Genomic DNA, 22225 nt, shown 5'->3' on the forward strand with positions numbered 1-22225 from the left:
ATGAAGTCTCTCTCTGTGAGCTGTGGGAGATGAGACTCATGTAGGGGCTTTGGTGTGACTGTTCCAGCGCTGGGGTGGTAATCCTGCCATTTCTTCTGATCTAATACCTTCAAAATTGAACAACACAATCATGTAATGGTCTCCTTTTGCATTGGCTAAAGGATGTACAGTAGGTTTAAATTCTATATTTGCCTGTGTTTAAAGCAATCATGTAGGGGCTTAACAATTTTTCTAGTGATATTACTACCTAAGTACCGTTAGTAGATAGATAGATATATAGATAGATAGATACTGTAGATAGATAGATAGATAGATAGATGCTTTATTTATCCCCAAGGGGAAATTCACTAGTGTTGGTGTCATCCTCAGACTCATTTTGAAGGTATACAGTATGGTCATATGATACACATATTGGTCACTAAAGCTGTCCAGTGTCCAGGCTATGCACTTTCGTGGTTTGGGTTGGACAACACTCACAGATCTCACTGCACAACTGCGAACTGTATGAGCTACCAGCTAGCTTGTACTTTTACAGAGTCATTCCACAGTTCTCCAACCAAAGTGTCTGACTATTTTGATAATAACTGTATATGTCTAATTGCATCATGTGTAGTTGTTTTAGCAGGCTAATGATATTGCTACTTGGAAATGGGTTGTGATATATGAAGTACTATATAGGTGTATTTCAGTATTGCACTGTCACAGGATGTTGAAGTGTTAACACTCTGACGAGCAGCCATCCAAGAAAAAGATACTTTTCTCAGCCGAGGCAAACAATAATCCAGTGAAGCTTCTGCTGATTCTGTGGTGCGACTGAACAACCAGACTAACGTTTGGTCTCCCTCTTTCCCTCCCTCCCTCCCTCTCTCTCTCTCTCTCCCCCTTTCCCTCCTTCTCTCCCTCTACTTGCTCTCTCTCCCTCTGCTCCCCCTCTCTCTCTGCCCGCCATCTCTCTCCCTTTGCCTCTCTCTCTCCCTTTCTCTCTCTCTCTCTTTTTCTCCCTCTCTCTCTCTCCCTCCTTCTCTCTCTCTGCAGGTTGACAGGATTTCAGATGCCAGCGCCCGTCACCAGCACAGGCTCCATTTTCTCGCTGCGCCTCACCAGCGACTTTGCTGTGAGCGCTCACGGATTTAAAATATATTATGAAGGTAGGTGAGGAGACAATATCCATAACTTTCTGGAACCCTCCGCCAGGCTATTGATCGGCACGCCCCCGGGGGACGGAGGAAATGGTGCCAGCTCTCTAAGAGCGGGGGGCAACGGCGCTCCATCAAACGATAATATCCCTCTCAATGATAACTCCATTGGCAGCAATTATGTGGCAAAGCGGTGTGCAGGGCACCGAAACCACAGAGTGGCTTAGGAAATGGTGTTCCAAATTGCAAAACGTTTCAAAAACGTTTTTTTTTGTTTTGTTTTTCCATTTCACAAAATTTCATTTACCTCATTTTTATTTAAAACATCAGGGGAGTGTTTGTGTGAAATATGGAGGCATCGCTACTCAAGTCAAAACTGTAGATTCCCCAAGGGGCTCTGTGCTGTAAATCGTACAAAAACAAGGAATGAGGCAATCTTCGTGAGCGACGGCTCAAAGTGTTGCCGGCTCATATGTTTTTTTCGAGCCCACGTTTGCTAAATTACCGACACCCATTCGACAGATGTGAATTTTTGATAAGCTGGCAGATGTTGGGGAAATGTGCCGAGACGTCTCAGTTGAACCCGCTGGGGGGAGATATGCTGGCTGAGGAGGGTACATGGCGAGGGAGGGGAAGGGGGGGGGGGGTGTACGGCCCCATCCGCCCCCTCCACCCCCCACCCACCCCATCATCACCCCTCTTCCTCAGGTTTACGGGACCAGCCGTCCATCCCAGATCTGCCCATCACCCCCCCGCCCCACCCAACCCCCCCACTTCCACCTGCCAGGTCCCTGAGCTGACCACAGCACGACACCCCCATCTGCTCCATCTCTCACATGCTGAATAATTCACCCGAATGAAAAAAGAAGAGGGAGAGAGAGAGAGAGAGAGGGAGAGAGAGAGAGAGAGAGAGATGAGAGATGAGCAGAAGAAGAAGAGAGAGAGAGAGAGAGAGAGATGAGAGATGAGCAGCAGAGGAAGAGAGCGAGCGAGGGAAATGAGGGGAAAAAAAAGAAGCGAAGTCAAGTCAAGTGAGTGAGTGTGGAGAGAAGTAGCGTCTGGAGAGGTCTCTCTCTTACCCCACTGCACCCCCCCCCCCCCCCCCCCCTCCTCCTCTCCTCTCCACCAAACACCACCACCTCCCCCACCCCCACCCCTCTCCTCGCTCTGGGCTCTCCGGCCTGTGGAATTTCAGGGGTTTAGGAGAATTAATCATGCATATCATTACACAACAGACTGGACAGACGGAGCGCTCACTCCTCACATCCACCTACTAGAGCCGCCTGCTCATTATGCACAGACCAGTGAATGGGAGCAAATGAGTGCGCAAACTTCTGTCCAAAACCCCTCTCAAAAATGTTGCTGTTTCGCTCTCTCTGTCTCTGTTTGTGTGTGGCTATTGAAGTTTTCTTTACACTACAGTTATTTTACCTTCACATAATGGCTTCCAATTCATTTTGATGATACACATGGGGTTATGATAATAGGTAGAATCGCGTCACTGCCAATACCGGAGTGCCCCCGGAATGCCTGGCACTGCACCGTGTAGCTTTGTTGTTCCACACCAAATTGGGTACCTCTTTGGAGCTAAATGGACACCCAGTAAGTGGAAAAACGGACGGATATGGGAATCCCACAATGTGTTGCTTTTAAACCCTCTGGAGATAGCAGTCAGCCGGGTCAAGTTCAGTGTCAGCTTACCGCGCTAAGTGTTCTTGAGGGCTGACAGAAAGTTAGGTGTCTGAATGGTCATTATAGTGAGCTTGCCTTGCTCTCTGTGTGTGTGTGTCTGTGTGTGTCTGTGTGTGTGAATGTGTGTGTGTGTGTGTGTGAGAGAGAGAGAGAGTGAGTGAGAGAGAGAGAGAGAGAGAGAGAGAGAGAGAGAGAAGGATTTCAGCCTCTGTCACCCTTCCGTCAGACGGCCAACTCCAAAACCATGTTTGACAGTTGGTGCATTTGCTCTGATTAATGTGTCTATTGCCATCCTCTACAAGTCAGGCAATATTCTTTGCCATTTGTCAGCGTTAGTGGCGGCGCCTTAACCTTTCGCTGTGTGGGCGGGTCTGGGTAGAGAAGCACCTCCAATGAATACCAAATACATTACCTGAAGAGGAAATCTCATTATCATCATCGGTGTGTTCACAATGCATCACTGGACTATGAGTGAATTATGCCTTACGCTCTTGCCAGTTATTGGGTTTTCACAACAAATTGACCCAAGTTTTTCAAAAATGTGTATCGAGACGCACGCAGCATAAGCATATCGGTGACGGGAAATGAAAACATTTCCCTGATTTATTTCCGAAAAATCTGCTCAGACCAGAGGAAGCACAACATCATTACCATCACTTTACCGATGCCAGCAAAACTGCCTGCCCTTGTAACTTCTTGAGAAGCAAATCATGCTTCCAGGTGACCCACGAAATCTGTTTGCCTTCCATTTTTTTTCAGCGTGTTTTTTTTCTTCCCTTTTCCCCTCTGTATTCCACTTTTTTTTTTTTTATTCCTGCAGAGTTTTTTTTTAGCTGGGAGTGAAATTCCTGCGCTTTGTTTGTTTTGCTTATCGGACGTGATGGGAGTTCGATATTTTCCGACGCGTGAAAAAAAAAAAAAAAAGCCCAACACATCGCCGGGGTCTCCGCGGGGAAATGGCTCTGTGTACTGGAGTGTGTCCCGCACGCGCCGGCACGGGGCCGCCTGACAAACTTCCATCTTCTTCAAAGGCAGCCGAGTCATTAGACATACAGTAGGCGAAATAGGTTCCCTCTGGAGAAATGTCTGAGCCAACCACTTCAATTATGTGTTTTCGCCTCGGCTCATAACGGCAATGTTGTTGGAGAAAAAGGTCTTTCACTCTCTCACGCTCACTCTCACTCTCAATCTCTCTCCCTGTCTCACTCAATCTCTCTCTCTCTCTCTCTGTGTCTTTCTCTCTCTCTCTCTCTCTCTCTCTCTCTCTCTCTCTCTCTCGGTGTGTCTCTCTGCATCCCAGAATAGTGGGCGGGCAGAGCTGCAGTGTTTCAAGGTGAAGTGAGATCTCACGAGTCTGAGCCTGCGACTGATTATCTTGTCTCCACAAACACCTTCAAGCGGCAGCCATGTTGGTTTTTAAAAAAAGATCCTTTAGATTAGACATCACTTTATTTGTGTTGTTTTTAAAAAATGTCTTTTGCAATTTTCACAAGCAATCTGTTATCCTTTCAGGGTGTTTATTATTCATTACGCAAGTTATGCAATGCTTAGTCAGCGGAGAATTGGTTCCTTGGTTCTCTGATCATTTTAAGTTTTTAATTGGTCTGTTAATTAACTATTGATCAGAAAAGCTGCCACTGAAATTTCTGATGAAAACCTATTTTCTGCTGGTGGCAACGGCAGCTCAGCATGTGTGTGCACAGAATGGCTTATGCATGACTGACGTGTAATGCATACAGCCATGTGCCCACCAACCCAACTGACATAAGTGCCCTTCTGACGGAGTTATCCGTAGAGTTAAAAGCAGTGCATTTCTGTACTGAGCACTTACATCTGCCGCCTTGCTGTATTTAAACTAGTCGCTGCGCTTGGCTCCAGGTCTCGACTGCTAAACCACCGAATTCCACATAATCTGTTCCCCTTGATCGGCAATTACAAAAAATTGGCTCTGCCTCAAAGTAATTTCCACCCCCAAATGTCTCAATCTGCCGCCATCCCGGTCATCTGTCTGAACGGCGCGATGCAATCTAAAGACACTTCCTGTCACGTTGTCCCCACACTTGAGTCTCCCCGGCTCCAGTCTTCCTTGTGAGGGACCCAGCCTCGTAATTGCCTCTTGGGGCTGAAAAATACAGCTTGATGGAACGGGATGGAATACAGCCTTTTTTCTTGATAGAATGTTCAGATGCTGCCAGATCACTCACTCACACACACACACACACACACACACACTACACACACACACACACACACACACACACACACACACACACACACACGCATGCACACATGCACACACAGACGTGTGCCTGCTTGTTTGTTCGTTTATCTACTGTGCCAGGCGCCTTGACTAGCATGGCGTGGAGGGGGGCCATTGAGTCTGATCTGTCCTAATGAACAGAAAATGCACTCATTGCCTCAGATCACAAGCAGGACACATGCAGGGATCATTATCCATTCACACACAAAAATGACTTCTGCAGTATATTACCTTGTCTGGAACGGATCCTGGCAAGAACTCGATGGCGTGTATTATTTTCTTGCCTTGGATAATTGATTCAACCTGACCGATTGCAGATGCGAATGCATTTCTCAATGGCAAGGCATTAGAGGCATTACTGAAAGGCAGAAATCAAAGGCCTTCTGCATCCAAGGCCGGCGCGATGCTATCAGAGGGAAGAAAGGACTATGTGCGGTGGAAAGAGAGAAAGAGAACCTGATTTCTCCTCGTTGAATCGGGTCGATGGGGAACGGCTGATTAGTCATATCAGATGTTCTCTCGCTCGGCCGGAATGACAACTCGCAGGCTCTCTGGACATTTGCAGATAAGGCGGTCCACCCCTGGCCCGAGGTGTGCGATCTGATCACTCCAGAAGGAGCTGATGGAGTTGTCCGGTGACGTGCAGAATGTGAAATCCGTTTTCAATGAGCCACTGACATCAAGGAGTATTTCGTTCAACCCATGGGGTCTGACTAAGCACAACTTCTATTCCGGACAAAAAATATATAGGAGCCTAATATTAGTTATGGTAAAAACGAAGCATCCCAACCATGTCGGAAAGCATTGTGTTGACTCGAGGGTCGCTGAACTTCCGGCTGCGTCTGACTAATTGTTACTCTTGGTTGACTCCTGAATTCCATGTTATCTTGCGTTGTAATGACCTTGTTCCCTGTAAAACTTGTGTGAAAACAGTCTTCCAAGGTCAACAGTCTTCCAAGGTGTGGAAGGAAAGGAAAGAAATGCAGGCCTGCTCTTTTAGCCGGCTCTGTGGCAACAGCCATTGGTTGTAATCACACGTGCCAAAAATGGTTTCACTGCTGGCTTGATAACAGTGTGAGTGATATCAAAATGTTGCTTTTTTTGATGCCATTGGACCCATGCAACATATGCCTTCGGAAAATATATAGTAAAAGTATACTTTTTTGATCCCGTTAGGGAAATTCAGTCTCTGCATTTTATCCCAATTTGTGAATTAGTGAATACTCAGTGAAGGGAACACACACTAACCCAGAGCAGTCAGCTGCCTGCCCAACAGCACGTGTACCACTATTGTAATGTAGAGGGCTACACATCTTTCCAAATTAAAGTTGGGGATGTGTGACATCCCCATGACCAAACATGCTTATATGTGATGGTAGATCATTTGTGGTGGTTCTCATTACTGTAACTGATCTGTGGTACCATGCTGACGATCTGGACCAACATCTGCTTTGATGTATTACACCTAGACCAAACAGCCGCCACCACTGCCATGCTAATATTACACTGAATAAATGACTCCATGTAATGTGATCATTAAGAGCATGTCCCTTGACATGAAAGTTTGAGAGGAACCTTTCAAACATGTATAAGGATTAGGATGTTAAAAACGGTATGGCTTTAAATCTTCCAAAGCATTTAGAATAATTGAACTGAGAGTTTGTCAATAGCGAGATTAATTTGGAGCTAGATGTTTCATAAAATGTATGAACACATGCATCTCCATCCTTCCTTCAGAGACTACTTAATCACTATTTTGGTTATTTGAAAAAGTATTCTCTTGTATAAACTATTTGTGTGTCAATCTTGTGTATTTGTGTATGGGCAAATGCATAAAGTGTACATCGGCAACATTATGTAGGGAGCTCATTCACTATAAATCATTTAATGACACTGAGTCGTGCTGTCTTCTGAGTCATTGGCTTTGGCATTGCATACAAATAATGATAAACATAATAATAATTATAGAGCTCCCTAGCCCAAGCGGATGACTAATGTTTATTTTTGCACTACCTTTGTATATAACATAATCATTTAGCTAAAATGATTTGAGAACATCTTGTGACTATGATGGCCCTATTTTTACTTTTGCAATCATCCTGAAATGGCAAACAAGCCACTGCATGTCTGAATTACAGAAAAGAGAAAAGTTTTGATAGGAGAAGTTTCACCACACAAGTCAGTCACCAATCAGTATTCTTAAAACTCACTAAGGTGACACAGAATAGGCCTACTTTACGTTTGTTCTTTAAATACAAAGACGTGACACAGGCCTCTAGTCACTGAGATATATCTGTTATTTTCCAAGTGATAAAAGACTGACGGAAGTGAGACTCCCCTCATTAAACTATTCTGATAACAGATGCGATCCCTTTAGAGTTTCACGTCGGGAGTGTGTTTGGTTGCTTGATTGTTTTTGTTGTTGGTTAGGTTCGGTTTGGTTGGCTCTGTTCTACTTTTTTATGGTTTACAGTCACTTGCTGTGGTTTGTGGTGACCAGTATAAAGATGTCTATTACGACAGTTCACCTTTAAAAAGGTGGACCTCCCCACCTCGTAAAAGGCTAATTGGCATTAACCTGAAGGCCGTCTCACCTGACTCAGCAGACAAACTGCATCGGTGTGCCAGCATAGCTTTTTATTGCCAGTTTTATGCCCTATCATATAGAATATGCCAGCATATTAAAGGAAATATGCCTTGGATGGTGTTTTCCTCCTGCAGCACACCGCATACTGTATAGGGTTGCAAACGGGCGGAAAACGTCCGGTAAATTTCCGGAAACTTTCCATAGGAAGTTAAGCAGGGGGGTTTGGGGAATAATTCAATTGAATACCTTCATGGAATTAAAGAAAATTATGAGAATGAATGGGAATTTAGTGGTATAACTTGGCTATTTGGATAATTTGTACAACTTGTTTCATATATAGACATAAATATAAACATTTTCAGTTTCATTATAAACATTATCAAACAGTTTCATTATATATACAATATGATTTAGTTCGTATTTCCACTAAGGTTGTCTGCCTATGGTTGACTAGTGTGCTAGACTAACCGTCAGCACGTCAGCACTGTCTATTCTTTCCAGTCTGTTTTTGTTCTAGTGGCTAACGTTAGCTGACCAAAACGGCAGAAGTGAACACTGACTGAAATTGAATGTCAACAAGTAATGACAAGCCCACAACTGAGTAACTCTGTTACCAAACTTCCCCCAGTTTCCCACCAGTTATTCCCTCACGAGATGACGTTCACAATGACATTTTCAGTGGGAAAATGTCTTTCCCATGCATATGAACGCACATAGCCCTCCCCCCCCACCCCCCCAAATCAAAGCAAAACAAAACAAAACAACATGTCATGATCAAAGTTATTTCAACCCATTTATAGAACCCAAATGCTTGACAGCCTGAGGTCCTCTCGAGTGTGGCAGCACCACATGGCTCTGCTGTGATCTGCGCCGTTGTCTCTGGTCAGATTGGAACATCTACTTTGATGGAATGGCAGCTCTGGAATGTAAAGTCACAGACTCACTCTCAGTAGGATTCTGATCTGGGCTCTGCCTGAGTCAGTCCAGAGTGTTCACTTTATTGCGGTTGAGCCACTCCAGGATTGCCTGTGCTTTTTGCCTTGGGCAAATGTCCCACTGGTAGGTATACCCTCTCCCAAGTCTAAATTTCCAGCAAAGTACAGCAAATGATTTTCTGTAGATTTTATTTCCAATAAAATCCAAAGTCTCTTCAGTTTCTGAAATATTCCCACAGCACGAGATCAGGATGGTTGTTTTTTGAGACATTCATGGTGTTAGACTGATGCCACAGGATTGGCCAGAAATCTCTATTTAGCCCCATCTCTTGGCCATAAAACCATTTCCTCAAATCTAAGGGTTTAGCAGATGGATCTAGTTTGATGGACAGCTCTTTAGATTGTAGTGTATACCTGCACCCCAATTTCATCCACTGAACTTTGAGGGTGATGCTTGGTCAGTGATGGCCTCCCTTGGTCAGTGATGGCCTACACTTTTTAAGTATATATTTTTGGGCTTTTTATGCCTTTAATGATAGATACAGTGGAGAATGACAGGAAGTGAATGGGAGAAAGAGCAGGGGTGGGATCCGGAAAGGACCACGGGACGGGAATCAAACCCGGGTCGCCGGTGTACGGTGCAGGTGCCCCAGCCAGTTGCGCCACATCTGGGGCCAGATGCTTTTTTTTACTTGGTATATCTTTGACTTTATTCATATGGTACAGTGGTGTTAAATTTGACATGATAAAATGCTTGGGTATTGTATTTAAATCTTTTCCTAACTGAGGCATTTGAATCACCATGATACCTCCAGAAGGAGATTTGTACTTTAATCACTGTGGTGGTACCCAATTATGAGTAATTATGGTCACAAAATGGTGTATGATTTGTGAATATTGTGGGGTTGGCATTTGATTTGTATGGAGCAGGGATTTGAATACTGCAAGAAGTGTAATATCTAGGTTATTTGTATTTATTTATGATAACTTTAGCTTAAATGTTAATGTTTGAATTTTGAATTTTAATGTTTGCTTATAGCAAAACTGATACCCATAACAATACCGGTTGGGAAATTGTCTTGAAGTATCTTTTGTAATTATAAAACTATGTAATTATGTTGATTCTCAGGAGGTTGCATAGTTTTGCAAGCCTCTATACACACACGCACACACACACACACACACACACACACACACACACACACACACACACACACACACTCACACACACACACACTCACATAGACACACACATACCAGAAAGTGATATGATATTTACTTACTAACTTGGCTGACACTTTTATCCAAAGCGACTTACACGTCGCTGATGTTCCACATTCACATAAGCACACACACTTGTACTGTATACGGTACATGGGACTTGAGTAACACGCCTACTCTCTGTTTTCCAGAGCTGCAAAGCAGCTCTTGTGGGAACCCCGGGGTGCCGCCCAAAGGCGTCCTCAACGGCACCCGCTTCAACATGGGCGACAAGATCCGCTACCACTGCGTGACCGGCTACATCCTGGACGGTCACTCGCAGCTCACCTGCGTCACCAACACGGCGGGCATGGCGGTGTGGGACTTCCCCGTGCCCATCTGCAGAGGTGAGCGTCCACTACCAGGACAGGGGCCAGCTGTGTCTGTGTCTGTGTGTCTGTTTACTCGCTGATCGCGTCCGACCGTATCGTTGCTTTCACCATGAATCATTAAGCCTTGTTTGGTGAAATGTGTGGGAGAATACTAAGTGTGTTTTTGGGACAATTAGGAGGTCGGCTTATCACATGCTGACAGATTAAGGAGAAATGGAGGAGGGCTGCTTACAACATTTGGGGCCTCATCATGCATTTTAGTCAGTTTGAGATAAAGCATATATATCTTTTTTAGCACTCATTTTTCTCTAAGGACTATGGGGATTTTCAGAGTCTATTCTTTTCTAATACTTAAGGCCTCTATTTTTTTGCAATAATGCCTCTTCTTGCCAAAACATGAACATTGTCTATCTGCTGTCTTCTACAGAGCCTTGTCTAGCTGTGATCTTGTGATGGATAAGTGTATACTTTGACTTTATGAGTTTCTTATTTCTTTTACGCCACAGAGGTAGGAACTGTCATCGACACATTTCACTGCTCATAGACACAAGCTTTCTTATAGAGATCACAGCGATGAGAGCTGACAGTATCTCTTGCCAAGAGGGCTGTAGCTCAGTGTGAATTCACCATCTCAGAATAATGACTGTTTTCATTGTCTTGCCATGGAGCTTGGATATGAGTTTTATTGTTTAGAACCACAGAGAATAAAATAATCCCCAGCGGTGAGCAAGCCCTTTGTGGGAACTAAATATAAAACGTGTCTACAGTTTGTCCTACATAGAGGGAGAATTGTTTAGCTGTTTTTGTCAGATGAATCTCTCCATGAAGCTGGACAGTTAACTTTAACCAAAGTACTGCAGTGTGATTGCTTTCATAAAAGCAATTATAACTTTGTCAGAAAAAAAAACAGCAGCTTTGCCTGAGCATTACTGTAAACTATATTAAATTTTAAGAGAGGTTTTACTTAAAGCAAGCACTGAGGTAGAGTAGAATCTTTTTAAAGTGTTTATGGGGGCTTATGAATATAATTCCCAAATTAATGTCAATGGATAATGCTTTCCCTAGTGATTAGTGTCATATAATTTATTCCAGTGTGGATGCCGAATGATTTTGGACAAGAGGCTGTGTTTTTATACTGAAGTATTTATACCGGAGATGGGATTATCTCAATTTCAATATGTTCAGCTGAGATAAAAAATATGAACAAATCATAACTAGGTACCATATCGCTTTGAAATACAAGTCGATAAGGCATTACAAGTGCGACAATATTGCCAAGCGCTTTGGTGTTGGAAAGAGATAGCAGCTGTGTTGGAAATGGATTAAAATGCGTCTTGAAACAGAGGCGCGGGGCTGCCAGCTGAGTGCCACCTCTGAAAATGCAGAAAGGAAGTCTTGGTCTGGTCATAATCCCTGTGAATAAGTTGTTATAGGGTGTTTTACTGCCAGGAGGCAAAGCCCTGTGCCACTACACACTGTAAAGCAAACAGTAAATCTGTCTTACAAGATACTTCACCACAGGCCCATCTCGCCACCTGCCTTTTCCTGGTTAGTGAGGAAAGCAGGGGCGAATTGATTCGCTCTTTTTGATGGGAATCTATGGCCCTGAAGGTGTTGCCACAGACCATGGCAAACACAAGGCGCGGACCATGACCTTGATGTCGTTACACCAATCTATAACGTAATAAAATGCAAACGCGATCAAGTGAGGAGATGCTGTGAGAGACAGAGTGAGGAACTGGGGGGAGGGAGACGGAGGAAAGAGGCCTGGGCTCGTTTGGAACCTTTCGGTAAAACATATTGAGTGGTTTTCTGTTTGCGTGGATGTATGTCTGCTGTTTATTGGCAGGTGTGTGTGTGTGTGTGTGTGTATGTATGTGTGTGTGTGTGGGTGGGTGGGTGGCAGAGAGAAAGAGAGAGATTGATAGAGGCAGGAAGAGAGAACAGTTGTGTTCTGGCCTCAACTCTGTGTGTGTGTGTGTGTGGGTGTGGGTGTGGGTGTGGGTGGGGGTGGGTGGGAGAGAGAAAGAGAGAGATTGATAGAGGCAGGAAGACTCTGTGTGAATGTATGTGTTTGTATGTGCTGTATGTGTCTTTTAAAATCTATTGTTTTGCTGCTTGAAATCTTACATATTGACATATTGTGTCCAGGGAGTGCGTGCGTGTGCGTGTATAGACTATGTGTTTCGTGTAGTCGATATACTTGTATGTTTTGGGTTAGTCTTTAGACAGATGTGTTGACATATATTATACATGTGTTATATGTGAGGTAGGATTTTGAGTGGCAGAGCTGTCAGGAGGTGGACTAATAAAACAAAATCGAGTACACTAAACATTTAGATACCTGTTACCAAAATAAAAACCTCTCAAAGACAATAAGTCTGTAACTAATATCTGTAAGGAGCTGTGTGTATGGGTTATCTGTACAGTATGTGCTTTGTGTGTGTGTGTGTGTGTGGCTGTCTGTGTTTGTGTTCCCAGCCCACATTGCAGTATGTGTACTGTACTGTATGTACTTCATGTGTGTCTGTGTCTGTTACTCTGTCCACACCCCTATACCACGATGCAGTATGTATATGGAGTATACTTCATGTGTGCTTGTGTCTGTTACCCTGTCCACACCCTATACATTGGTGAAGTATGTGTTCTGTATGTACTTCATGCGTGTCTGTGTCTGTTACCCTGCCCACGCCCCTATGTCATGGTGAATCTCCCTTTAAATCCGCAGTATGTGGACAGTATACTTCATATATGTCTGTGTCTGTTGTCCTTCCCACACCCCTATACACACACACAGAGCGTCTCCCTTTAATTCCACTGGCTTCTTGGGCCACCCCGTTCTTTGGGAGAGAAGCAGGGCTCTCGGAGCGGGCAGATGGTCTTTTGATCTCATTCCCTTAGAGAACCTGCCCATTCTCTTGATGTCGGAGCACATCTAACACACTCCAACACCCCCTGCCACCCCCCTCCCCCTCCTGTTCCTCACCCCCCCCACTTCCCACACCACCACCACCACCACCGCTGCCACCGGGCTCTTGTATTGCTCTGGGTATCTTGGGGACCAGAGAGAAAGAAATATCGAAGGGGGAAGAGGGCAGGCTGTCAACAGCCTGTATATTCTGCAGAGCGGAGGGGATTTTTTGTCATTTGTCTGTCTGCCCGACTGTGTGATGTAGTTCTGTCTCGCGCTATTTTTTGCGAACGCTCGCTGACAGCCGGCTGAATAACGGTCGCCGAAATGTTCTTTAAGCTTTTTCAACATCAAATATTAAGAGAACTTGTCTAGTTTTTTTTTTTTTTTTTTCAGCCAAATTCAAAGTTGAGTGGAATTTGTGTGGTGTGTGGAGTGTGACAGTTGAAATTTTCACCCCACAAGAAAGTCAAGTTATCTTATCTGCCTTTACCTTCTTGCTCATTTAGCTTCCTCGTCCCAAGAAAAAAGATCAAACAAATTTCCCAGAGTAACTGTTTGTCTCTGAGCAATGTTGATCCAGCCATGAATGTTGAAATCAACCGTAAAAATTTTATATACAGTGGCAAGGTCATTATCATTTCAAAGGTTCATTTTTAAGCTTACCCCAATTTAGGCCGCAGGGCTGCAGTCTTGTAGAGCCTGTGCCAAATTATGTCTGCTTCATCAAGCCAGGCAAGCTCCTAGTCTGCCCAGTCATGGCTTATATCAGGTAAGACCCCTTTCTTACAAAACAATAGAGACCTATAGCTGATGATTATGAATAGAGGACCTGAATTATGTTAAATCAAGCTCCTGTTTGTCAAGCAGCCAGTCTGATTCTTTGTTCAATTTGTAGATATCTTGTTGACATTTTATGGTGCTAAGGTGAGAACCTATACAATCCACCCCACCACAGCCTGTCCTGTGTTGCATTGTTGTTTTCTGACAGGCTAGCATTGAGAATGGGATGTGCGGTTGGGACTCACGGACAAACATGACAGAGAACGTGGTTTTTGAACGGCGGCATGGCAGGTTAAACTCGACAGCGACAGTGATGGACGCCACCATAAAAAAAGGCAGCGTGTAAAATGTCGAGTGGTTGGTGTCAACGCGGCGTGTGCGAGCTGGATGCTGTTCTTAACGCCCATGCCTCTGGGCAAGGATCCACAGTTGACAGCCTGGGGTTTTAGCTCGATCAGGCTCAACTCAAGGGCTTTGGTGCTAAAATAATAATAAAAAAAATACCTCCCCCACAATGTAAACAGCTTGCAGCTGCAGTGTATCACTCCCATTTACTCATTAGATCAGGATAAAAGTATAGTTTAAGAATAGCCATGACCTTCAGTGTAGGTTGAGGAAGAAAGGCTCTTGAATAGATCTTATACAGGTGAAAGGTACACTTAGCATACTTAATGGGTAGTCTTGGAGATAGTCTCTCAACGGGGAAGATCTGTCACATTATAAAGACTGTTTACTCTCTTGGAATAACTCAGGGAGATGTAACTATCTCGTGAAAAATAATAAGTGACCATGTGATTAATTTTGTGTTAAGTGTAAAAGGTGGCTCCCACCAGCCCAAGGCAACTCATTCCACTTTCCCCCGTGCGAGGTTTATTGCCCATCAATCACTGCCTCCGTGACAGTTATATCACAGGGAGAAATCTGTTCCCCCTTACTGTTGCTGTCACCTGTATCTGCAGCACAGAGAAATATGTAATGATAATTCACTCTTATACACTTGCTGAGTATGTTTTTTGACTGAAGCGAAGGCTTAATCTCTGATAAAGGGATTCATTTTGGATTCAATCCCAGGAAGCTTTTTAATATATAACAGAAGTATCGGCCTGTATATCAGATGAAAGTTAAATGGTCTGTAAAAGAGAGTCATCCTCCTGTTATTCTGTTCATCAGATAACAAGATTCTGAAATTAAGTTTGTTAATGTCGTTCTATTGTGCCACTAACTGCCTTTGGAAGAGGTCCCCGCAGTATTTAAATTCTGGTCCAACACTGTGGCATACCTTCCGGTGCCATGGATATGTGCTATAGCAAGGTATTATGCGGTAATCTTTGCTGGGGAGGTCTCGTCCCTTGTGAGGTCTTACATTCATTTATTATTTCCTGCTAACATGAGCAGTCTGGAGGATAAAGAACAGCTTTGCTTAAAATAGCCTCATCAGGGAGGAAAGCAGACGCATAAGTCAATGGTTCTGCCGAGTGCCAGTGCTGTGGGAGGGGAACTTACAGTACAGCTCAATACATTTGTGAGCGCTCCTGAAGAAAGAGGACGTTCTTTTTTTGAAAAAAAAAAAAGAAAAGAAAAAATGCGTCAGAATGTCCACTCTGGCATTTGCCAATTTTGATGCATCAGTTCACTCCGGGCTGTGGCTTTGTCTCTATTGATTTCGTGTTAAGAAAATGATCTATTGGAATTAATATTGTGAGCTCTGTCTCAAGCCGATGTGATACGGGAGAGGAATCCATGATGAGGGAGCTCTTGAGAGAGCTTGATCTGGTCTTAGTCTGCCAGCTCACGCCTGGTCTTGTGTTGATCTTGAAGCTCTGCTGACGGCCTAGTATGTGAGCTACCAATGTCACTGCCTGCAGTTCCCCCTCACATGGGGGACTTCTGTACTAATAACACATGATGGATGTATGCAGTATAAGAGCTGTAGGCTTGTGGGATAAATAGCATCTGGCATCTGATCTTGAGCTGTAATATGCTCGCCGTGGAAGTGGTTTATGCATCCATGTACTGTAGAGCCATGGCGGCCTCCCCTCAGATACAGCCTCCTCTCAAGGTTTTCGGACTCTCAAGTGGAGCTCTTTTGTGCCTCTCTGAACAGAAGGTTCCTCCTGAGGGGTGAGCCTTTTGATCCCTTCAGTGGTGGCGAGGTCGTCTTCTTTAAAAATACAAGATAGTAGGATACAGTACATGAACCTCTTGGGTAGCTGAGATTCAGATATTCAAACTATCTCAGGTAAAGTAGTTCACTGTAAAAGCATCATTCTCCCTCTCTATAGTTGAAGTGAGATGGTAGAATAAAACAGCATTGACTGATTGTTGACTCTTATTTATTGACTCTCTAACTTCCTTAAGAAGCTGCTCATCTCCCACACCATACTGTATGACATTAGAATTGACTACCCAAAATGCATCTAAGATAAACTCAGAAGATATGCTAAGCTCTACTGAATTGATTAACGCAATTTCCAACCCAAAAGTAGAAAGTTGTTAGGTCTGTAATCGCCTACATAGGCCACTCAGACTCGGCAGAAGTGCCATTTGTCATGTTATGACGTTATGTGCCATCAAAATTATTTTGGAAACGTTATGTTAAGGGTGCTTTCACACCAACATCTTTTGGTGCGCACCAAACGGTCCATTCGTACCAAAACCTCTTAGTTCGGTTCGTTTTCGTTGATGTGAAAGCATTAATCGCACTCGGGTGCGCACCAAAACAAGCGGACCGAGACCTCCAAAAAGAGGAGGTCTCGGTCCGCTTGACTCTGTACCAAAAGTCGACCTCTGGTGCGGTCCCTCTGGTGAGAACGCGAACTGGGGTCCAAACCATAGACTGTAGGTCAAAATAGTGAGTCAAAATTGGCGCCGATTTCTACCGGAAGATAAACATTGAGGAAAAATCAATCAGGCCAATTTTTGGTTCGTTTTCTGGTGTGAAAGCGGACCTCACTGGAGTCTATATGCTACATAATAACAATCTCACTGCCTGAAGCAGACCAAATAATCAAACTAGTGGTGTGAAAGCGCCCTAAGGTCCAAAAATGTTTAAGGGTGCCTTTAGCTTTGGAGTAGAAAAAATCGGACCAGGAAAAAAGTTAAAAATGCAGTTATATTATAATGTTAAACTGGATGAAAATTTATACAGAAAATGTATGGTTCACAGAGGGGTTATAATAAGAAAATGCTGTATACAGGTGTTGTAGCTGCCTGGCTGCTTTAGCTGTTGGCTGCAGCAGCTCGAGTTAGGTTGCACCGATTTTGTTTTTTACAGTAATCAGCCACCTGGAGATCTATGTACAAAAATGCCGTAATTTTCCTTTAAACTACGATTCTTGGCAGAGGCTCTTACCCCCTCTGCCACCCACGTTTCAGTGAGATTTTACTTGACTTCACCAAGTTTTACCTCCATTTTATTGATGACTTTCTAGCTCACCCTTCTGTTTGTTTGATTGACTGACAGCGGAGGACACTTGTGGTGGCACCCTGAGGGGCTCCAGTGGGGTGATCTCCAGCCCGGACTTCCAGGGCGAGTACAAGAACAGCGGGGAGTGCACCTGGACCATCCTGGCCGACAGCGGGGACACCATCTCCCTGGTCTTCACCGAGTTCCAGTTGGAGAACAAGTTGGAATACCTGGAAGTGGAGGGATCCGAACCTCCAACAATATGGTGAGTGAGTGAGTGAGTGAGTGAGTGAGTGAGAGAGAGAGAGAGCGGAGATGATTTATTTCTATAAATGATATTTTTGGCTTTTCTTGCCTTCATTGACAGGACAATATGGTAGACAGGAAATGAGAGGTCGAGAGATGGTGGGTTTTTTTTTCGAAAATGAGCTCGGGCCAGACTTGAACATGGGATCCCTGTGGGCGCTGGACCCGTGTACGGCTGCAAGCCCCAAAGCTAACTGCTGTGTTATGGCTCCTCCAGAGAGATTTGAAAGTTCACTTTTAGTGTGCGTTATTGGGTCGACAAAGGGTGTGGGAGGGACTGAGGCGTTGGCGTACGGGAAGGAGACAGTTGCTCGCAGGTGGAGGTAAGGAACTTAATCACAACGAAATCCGTTGTGGGGAAAGTCTGAATCCTTTGAGCTGCGGACTCAGCCTTTGAAAGTGTTGCCTGCCGTCTGGGGTGAATGGGTAATAATTTCCCTCACAGTGTGGCGTGCCTCAAAATGTATTACAGCGGGACACCATTAGAGCACGGACACATGCGGAGCTTTCTCAAAGGTTCCTCATATAAACAGTACAGACGAGCGCTGCTGCCATTGTGTGTCTTTGGTGTTGCTGTAATTATGCAAACTTATGAAAATTAGGGATGTTTGGAAAGTTATGTTTTTATGCCAAGGGCAAAAAAGGGTCCTTTCCAAGAGCCCCTTGAGATTAGCAAGTTGGACAACATCACCACAGTTTGGAAAACATTTCATGTGCGATTTCCTTGGACAAACAATCAGGAATAATCAGGCATTGTATGTATTTTGCATTTTTTTTTTAATGAAAACATGTAACATTGTTTTGCCTTTTGTCCATGAAAAAACACAAATATCTTAGCATTGTGTCCATGAAATATTTAAGAGAGCACATTTTTTTTTTGCATAGAAAATGCATAATGTGCACTGAATGGACTGCTGTGCTCAATTTGTGGACAAAAGGCTGAATGCAATTTTCACTTTGTGGACACAGACGCACTCACCATATAATTATGTTCACATAATACATTCTAGGCCAACATCAGTATGACATCAAAGTATAACATACAGTAAAGGTGTTTAGTGTTGTATGTCCTATGAGTCGGTGAGCTCCTGGAAGAATTCTGTCCAAAAAACTAGGGCTACTTGAACTTTAGCAAATAAGAGTGTACAAAAGGAATAGTCTCAGGTTACTCATGATGTGCAACTTCAGCTACAGACGGTTATGCATTCAATTATCCGTGCACACCCAAGATCACGGTGTGGCACCGTCAGCTTTTTGTCCACAAAATGCAGAGCACAACAGTCAGACTTTATGTCATGAGTCATTTGTCGAGGCTCTGCACTGAAAGTGCGCTCTTCATTATTTTGTGGACAGAGTGCTAATGTATTTGTGTTTTTCATGGACAAAAGGCCTTATGATGTCACGTGGCTTAGTAATGAATTAATAACTGAATTCACACAGAACTCTGGTCTGTCTAACTTCATGCCACATACACCTGTCAGTGTGTGTGCGTGCGCGCGTGCGTGTGTGTGTGTGTGTGTACATACATACATGCGTGTGTGTGTGTGTACAATGAAGTTGGGTCTTACATTTAGCATAGCATTGTGAACCCAGTAATTTACAGTTCCTCAGTATGATACACTTACTCTCATTGTGTCATCAGATGATATGCAAAGAAGGTTCATCAAAAGTATTGTACAAATCTTGATAGATGATCCCAATTGAATCTCAAATCATCATAGCAGTTCACTGCTGGAAGTTCATTTGAATAGATTACTGTAGGAGTGCCATGCTAATGGCAGCTACAGTGCAAACTGTAATGCATTTGGATTGTTATGGGATGCATTAAGGCCAGGATTGATGTGCTGGGGTATTTGCTTATGATAAGTTAAGTAAATCACACTGAAACCCTTAAGCGTAATGCGGCTTGACTCATCAATAAAATTTGGTGGTGAATATTTTCCACTTGTAATGGGCAGCATCCTGGAAAAGTACAGTATGCAATTTCTCAAGTGAGTATCCAGTTATAGTATTGAGCATTCAATCATATGTAATATAAGTAGCCAAGACATGGAGACTTCTCAAAGTCTAAAGTCTAACTCATGAATGGTCTTCAACGTTGAGAAGTTTTGTGCAAAACACCTAACATAGAGTAAGTGTGGTGGGAAGTGTGTACACAATCTCACTAGTTTTAAGATATGAAGTGAGGAATTAGGTTTGCTTCGTTGATGCCTTATTTCACCAAGTATGCATGTACAGTATGCAAGTTTTGACTGTGGTAGCAAATACAATTTGAGGATCTCAAAAAACATTGCCAAAAAATGTAATGCAGTGATTTCTTCATCATAAAGTAATAATGGGAATTATGTGAAGTGTAGCATATGTAATACTGTATGTGAGGCATACCTTGCGGAAATGAATAGCCTTGATGAAAATGGATCTTGTGTGGTAGTTCATGCAAGGGGCATTTTTGAAATATTGAAGTTTTATTTAGCATAGCGTTTTCTGTCCTCCCTGCCATCATGTCGCATACAAAGCAAACGAGCTAAAATGAGTTGCCGCTTTTATTATACCTTATATTTGCCCTGTGAATAAACATAACACATTCATTAAAAAAGAAGAAAAAAAAACTGTCTACAGATTATTTTTTAGGACAGCGAGATGTAGTCACCACTGCAGTGTTCCGTGGTGCCCTCCTGCCAGTGACTTCATTGATTTCTTGCTCTTGCCATCTCTGTAAAGTACATGAGAGATTAAGCCAGGGTCTTTCAGCAGCAGATTTCACTTCCTTGTGTGCAGACCAAATAAACAAATCAATTTTTTGGTCCGGGTGACCTTTAATATCATACAGCCATACTTCTCCATGTTGGAAAGGGCACAAGCGACATATTGTAAGTTACAGATCACTCACAATTTCTGAGATGTGAAAACAAGGCGCTTTTAAGGCGCCCATAAGAGGGGGAAAAGGCCAAATTGCCCCGTGCTAACGTCTTAACACACATCCCCATGCTAACGTCTAACCCACACTCCCTTGCTAACTTCTAACAGTCATTCCTCAACCAGCAATTAAGCCGTAGTTTATGCCACATGCACAAAAATGCCTCTTAGTCTCATCTGTACACACACACACACACACACACACACACACACACACACAACGCTATATAATTAAACAAAACAGGGGAGGTTAAGCAAAAACATTTGAGCTTTGTTGAATCCCCCCTACTAAGACAAACTAGCACAAAGCTGATATCATTTTAATAAGGTTTTTGGGAAGCTCGCTTACCTGTATCCTGCCTCAGTCTCACTTGTGAGACAGAGATGGGCTTAACAAGATAATAAACTGTGATTACCTGCAAGATTTGAATGGGAGATGCGGCGTGCATGTCTGATGTGGTGTGAGGTGATGTGTTTGCTCATGGCCTGAGTCGATGTGATGTTTCGTGAGTGAAATTGCAATACAAAGAATGGCTTTTTCCATCTTAACCAATCTAAGAGTTAAGACATCTTCACTGGATTCTAGATTGTTTCATGTGATTGGAAGAAGTCCTCTCTCTATGAAAAAATAGATACACACCACAGCACTGACACAAAACATCCCACCGAAAAAATGAATCATGCCGTCCAAATAGCCGCAGTTGTTTTAAACCATGTGGTTTATTTTTGTTTTTGTTGTCGTTATTGATGGCTTGAGAGCTCTGGGCTGAAGAATTCCATTTCCAAGTCGTGACAGATGATGGCAAGATATTTCTCTCGTCACAAGGACCTGGAAGGAGTGTTACTCCCATTTGTGTTTTGGGGACGGGGCATGGGGCTTAGCACCTCTGTTTCCAATTTTCCCGGTGGAGGTTTGAGTTGGGTGGTGGTGCGTGAAGATGGATTCAGATGGGTGGAGCGATTAGGCAGAGATGGGGTTCAGAGGTGTGGTGATAGTAGGCCTACTGTATAATAGTTCTGCACAAGCGTCACATTCTAGGGATGGCGGAATGCATTTGGGCATTCTGTAAGAGCTTTTGTCTTCTGGTTTAGAGTTCTCTGTCATGCAACATGTAAACCTAGAAGCATTGGATACATAAAAAGAATAACGTTGGCAAAAAAGAGCAGGAACAGTTGATGAATGATGAGTTATTTGAATTTATACTTGTAGCTGGGGGCCTGGGAAGAATGATATGTCCCAGCCGGTGCCCTGCTCAGGGGGCAGGATACACAAGCAAACTGCTGGAGAGAGAGTCAGATGTCTTGGGTGGTAAAACACATCTGTCCACTGGGAGCATGTGATGCGCACTAAAGAAACACAATTACTTGTCCCACACAATTATCCCGGCATTGATACACGGCCTCATCCTCTATGGCGGCACCCGGGACGCATGGGAAAGAGAGCGCTCGTCCGGCTCGATCGTATCGGCTTTCACATATAAAGCACCTCATTTCAATTCCAATCTTGCCATGTTGATCGGTCACAGGTTTTCTGCAATTTGTCCTGTTTGTTTCGATGTTGTTAGCGGCTCCCATTTCGGTGGTCCGGACTAGCTTGGCAGTCCGTTCGCTGACAAACAAGCTTAGTTTCTAATTTATTCCGGGCTCTTCGGCGAGATCTGTGTTTTGCTGGTCCATTACTTTTGTCAAGGTTGAAAGCAG

At 43.7% G+C, this 22225-nt stretch overlaps 1 protein-coding gene across 1 annotated transcript in view; it reads left to right on the forward strand.

The window, feature by feature from the left end:
* csmd3a (CUB and Sushi multiple domains 3a) overlaps positions 1 to 22225 on the forward strand; it is a 191899-nt gene that overhangs the window by 27964 nt on the left and 141710 nt on the right. The window contains exons 3-5 of the mRNA XM_062539706.1: positions 1036 to 1148; positions 10023 to 10217; positions 17360 to 17567. Of these exons, the coding sequence (XP_062395690.1) occupies positions 1036 to 1148; positions 10023 to 10217; positions 17360 to 17567 (516 nt within the window). The remainder of the gene's footprint in view (positions 1 to 1035; positions 1149 to 10022; positions 10218 to 17359; positions 17568 to 22225) is intronic.

This window comes from Sardina pilchardus, chromosome 6 (genome assembly GCF_963854185.1).
Source record: "Sardina pilchardus chromosome 6, fSarPil1.1, whole genome shotgun sequence".
Taxonomy (NCBI): domain Eukaryota; kingdom Metazoa; phylum Chordata; class Actinopteri; order Clupeiformes; family Clupeidae; genus Sardina; species Sardina pilchardus.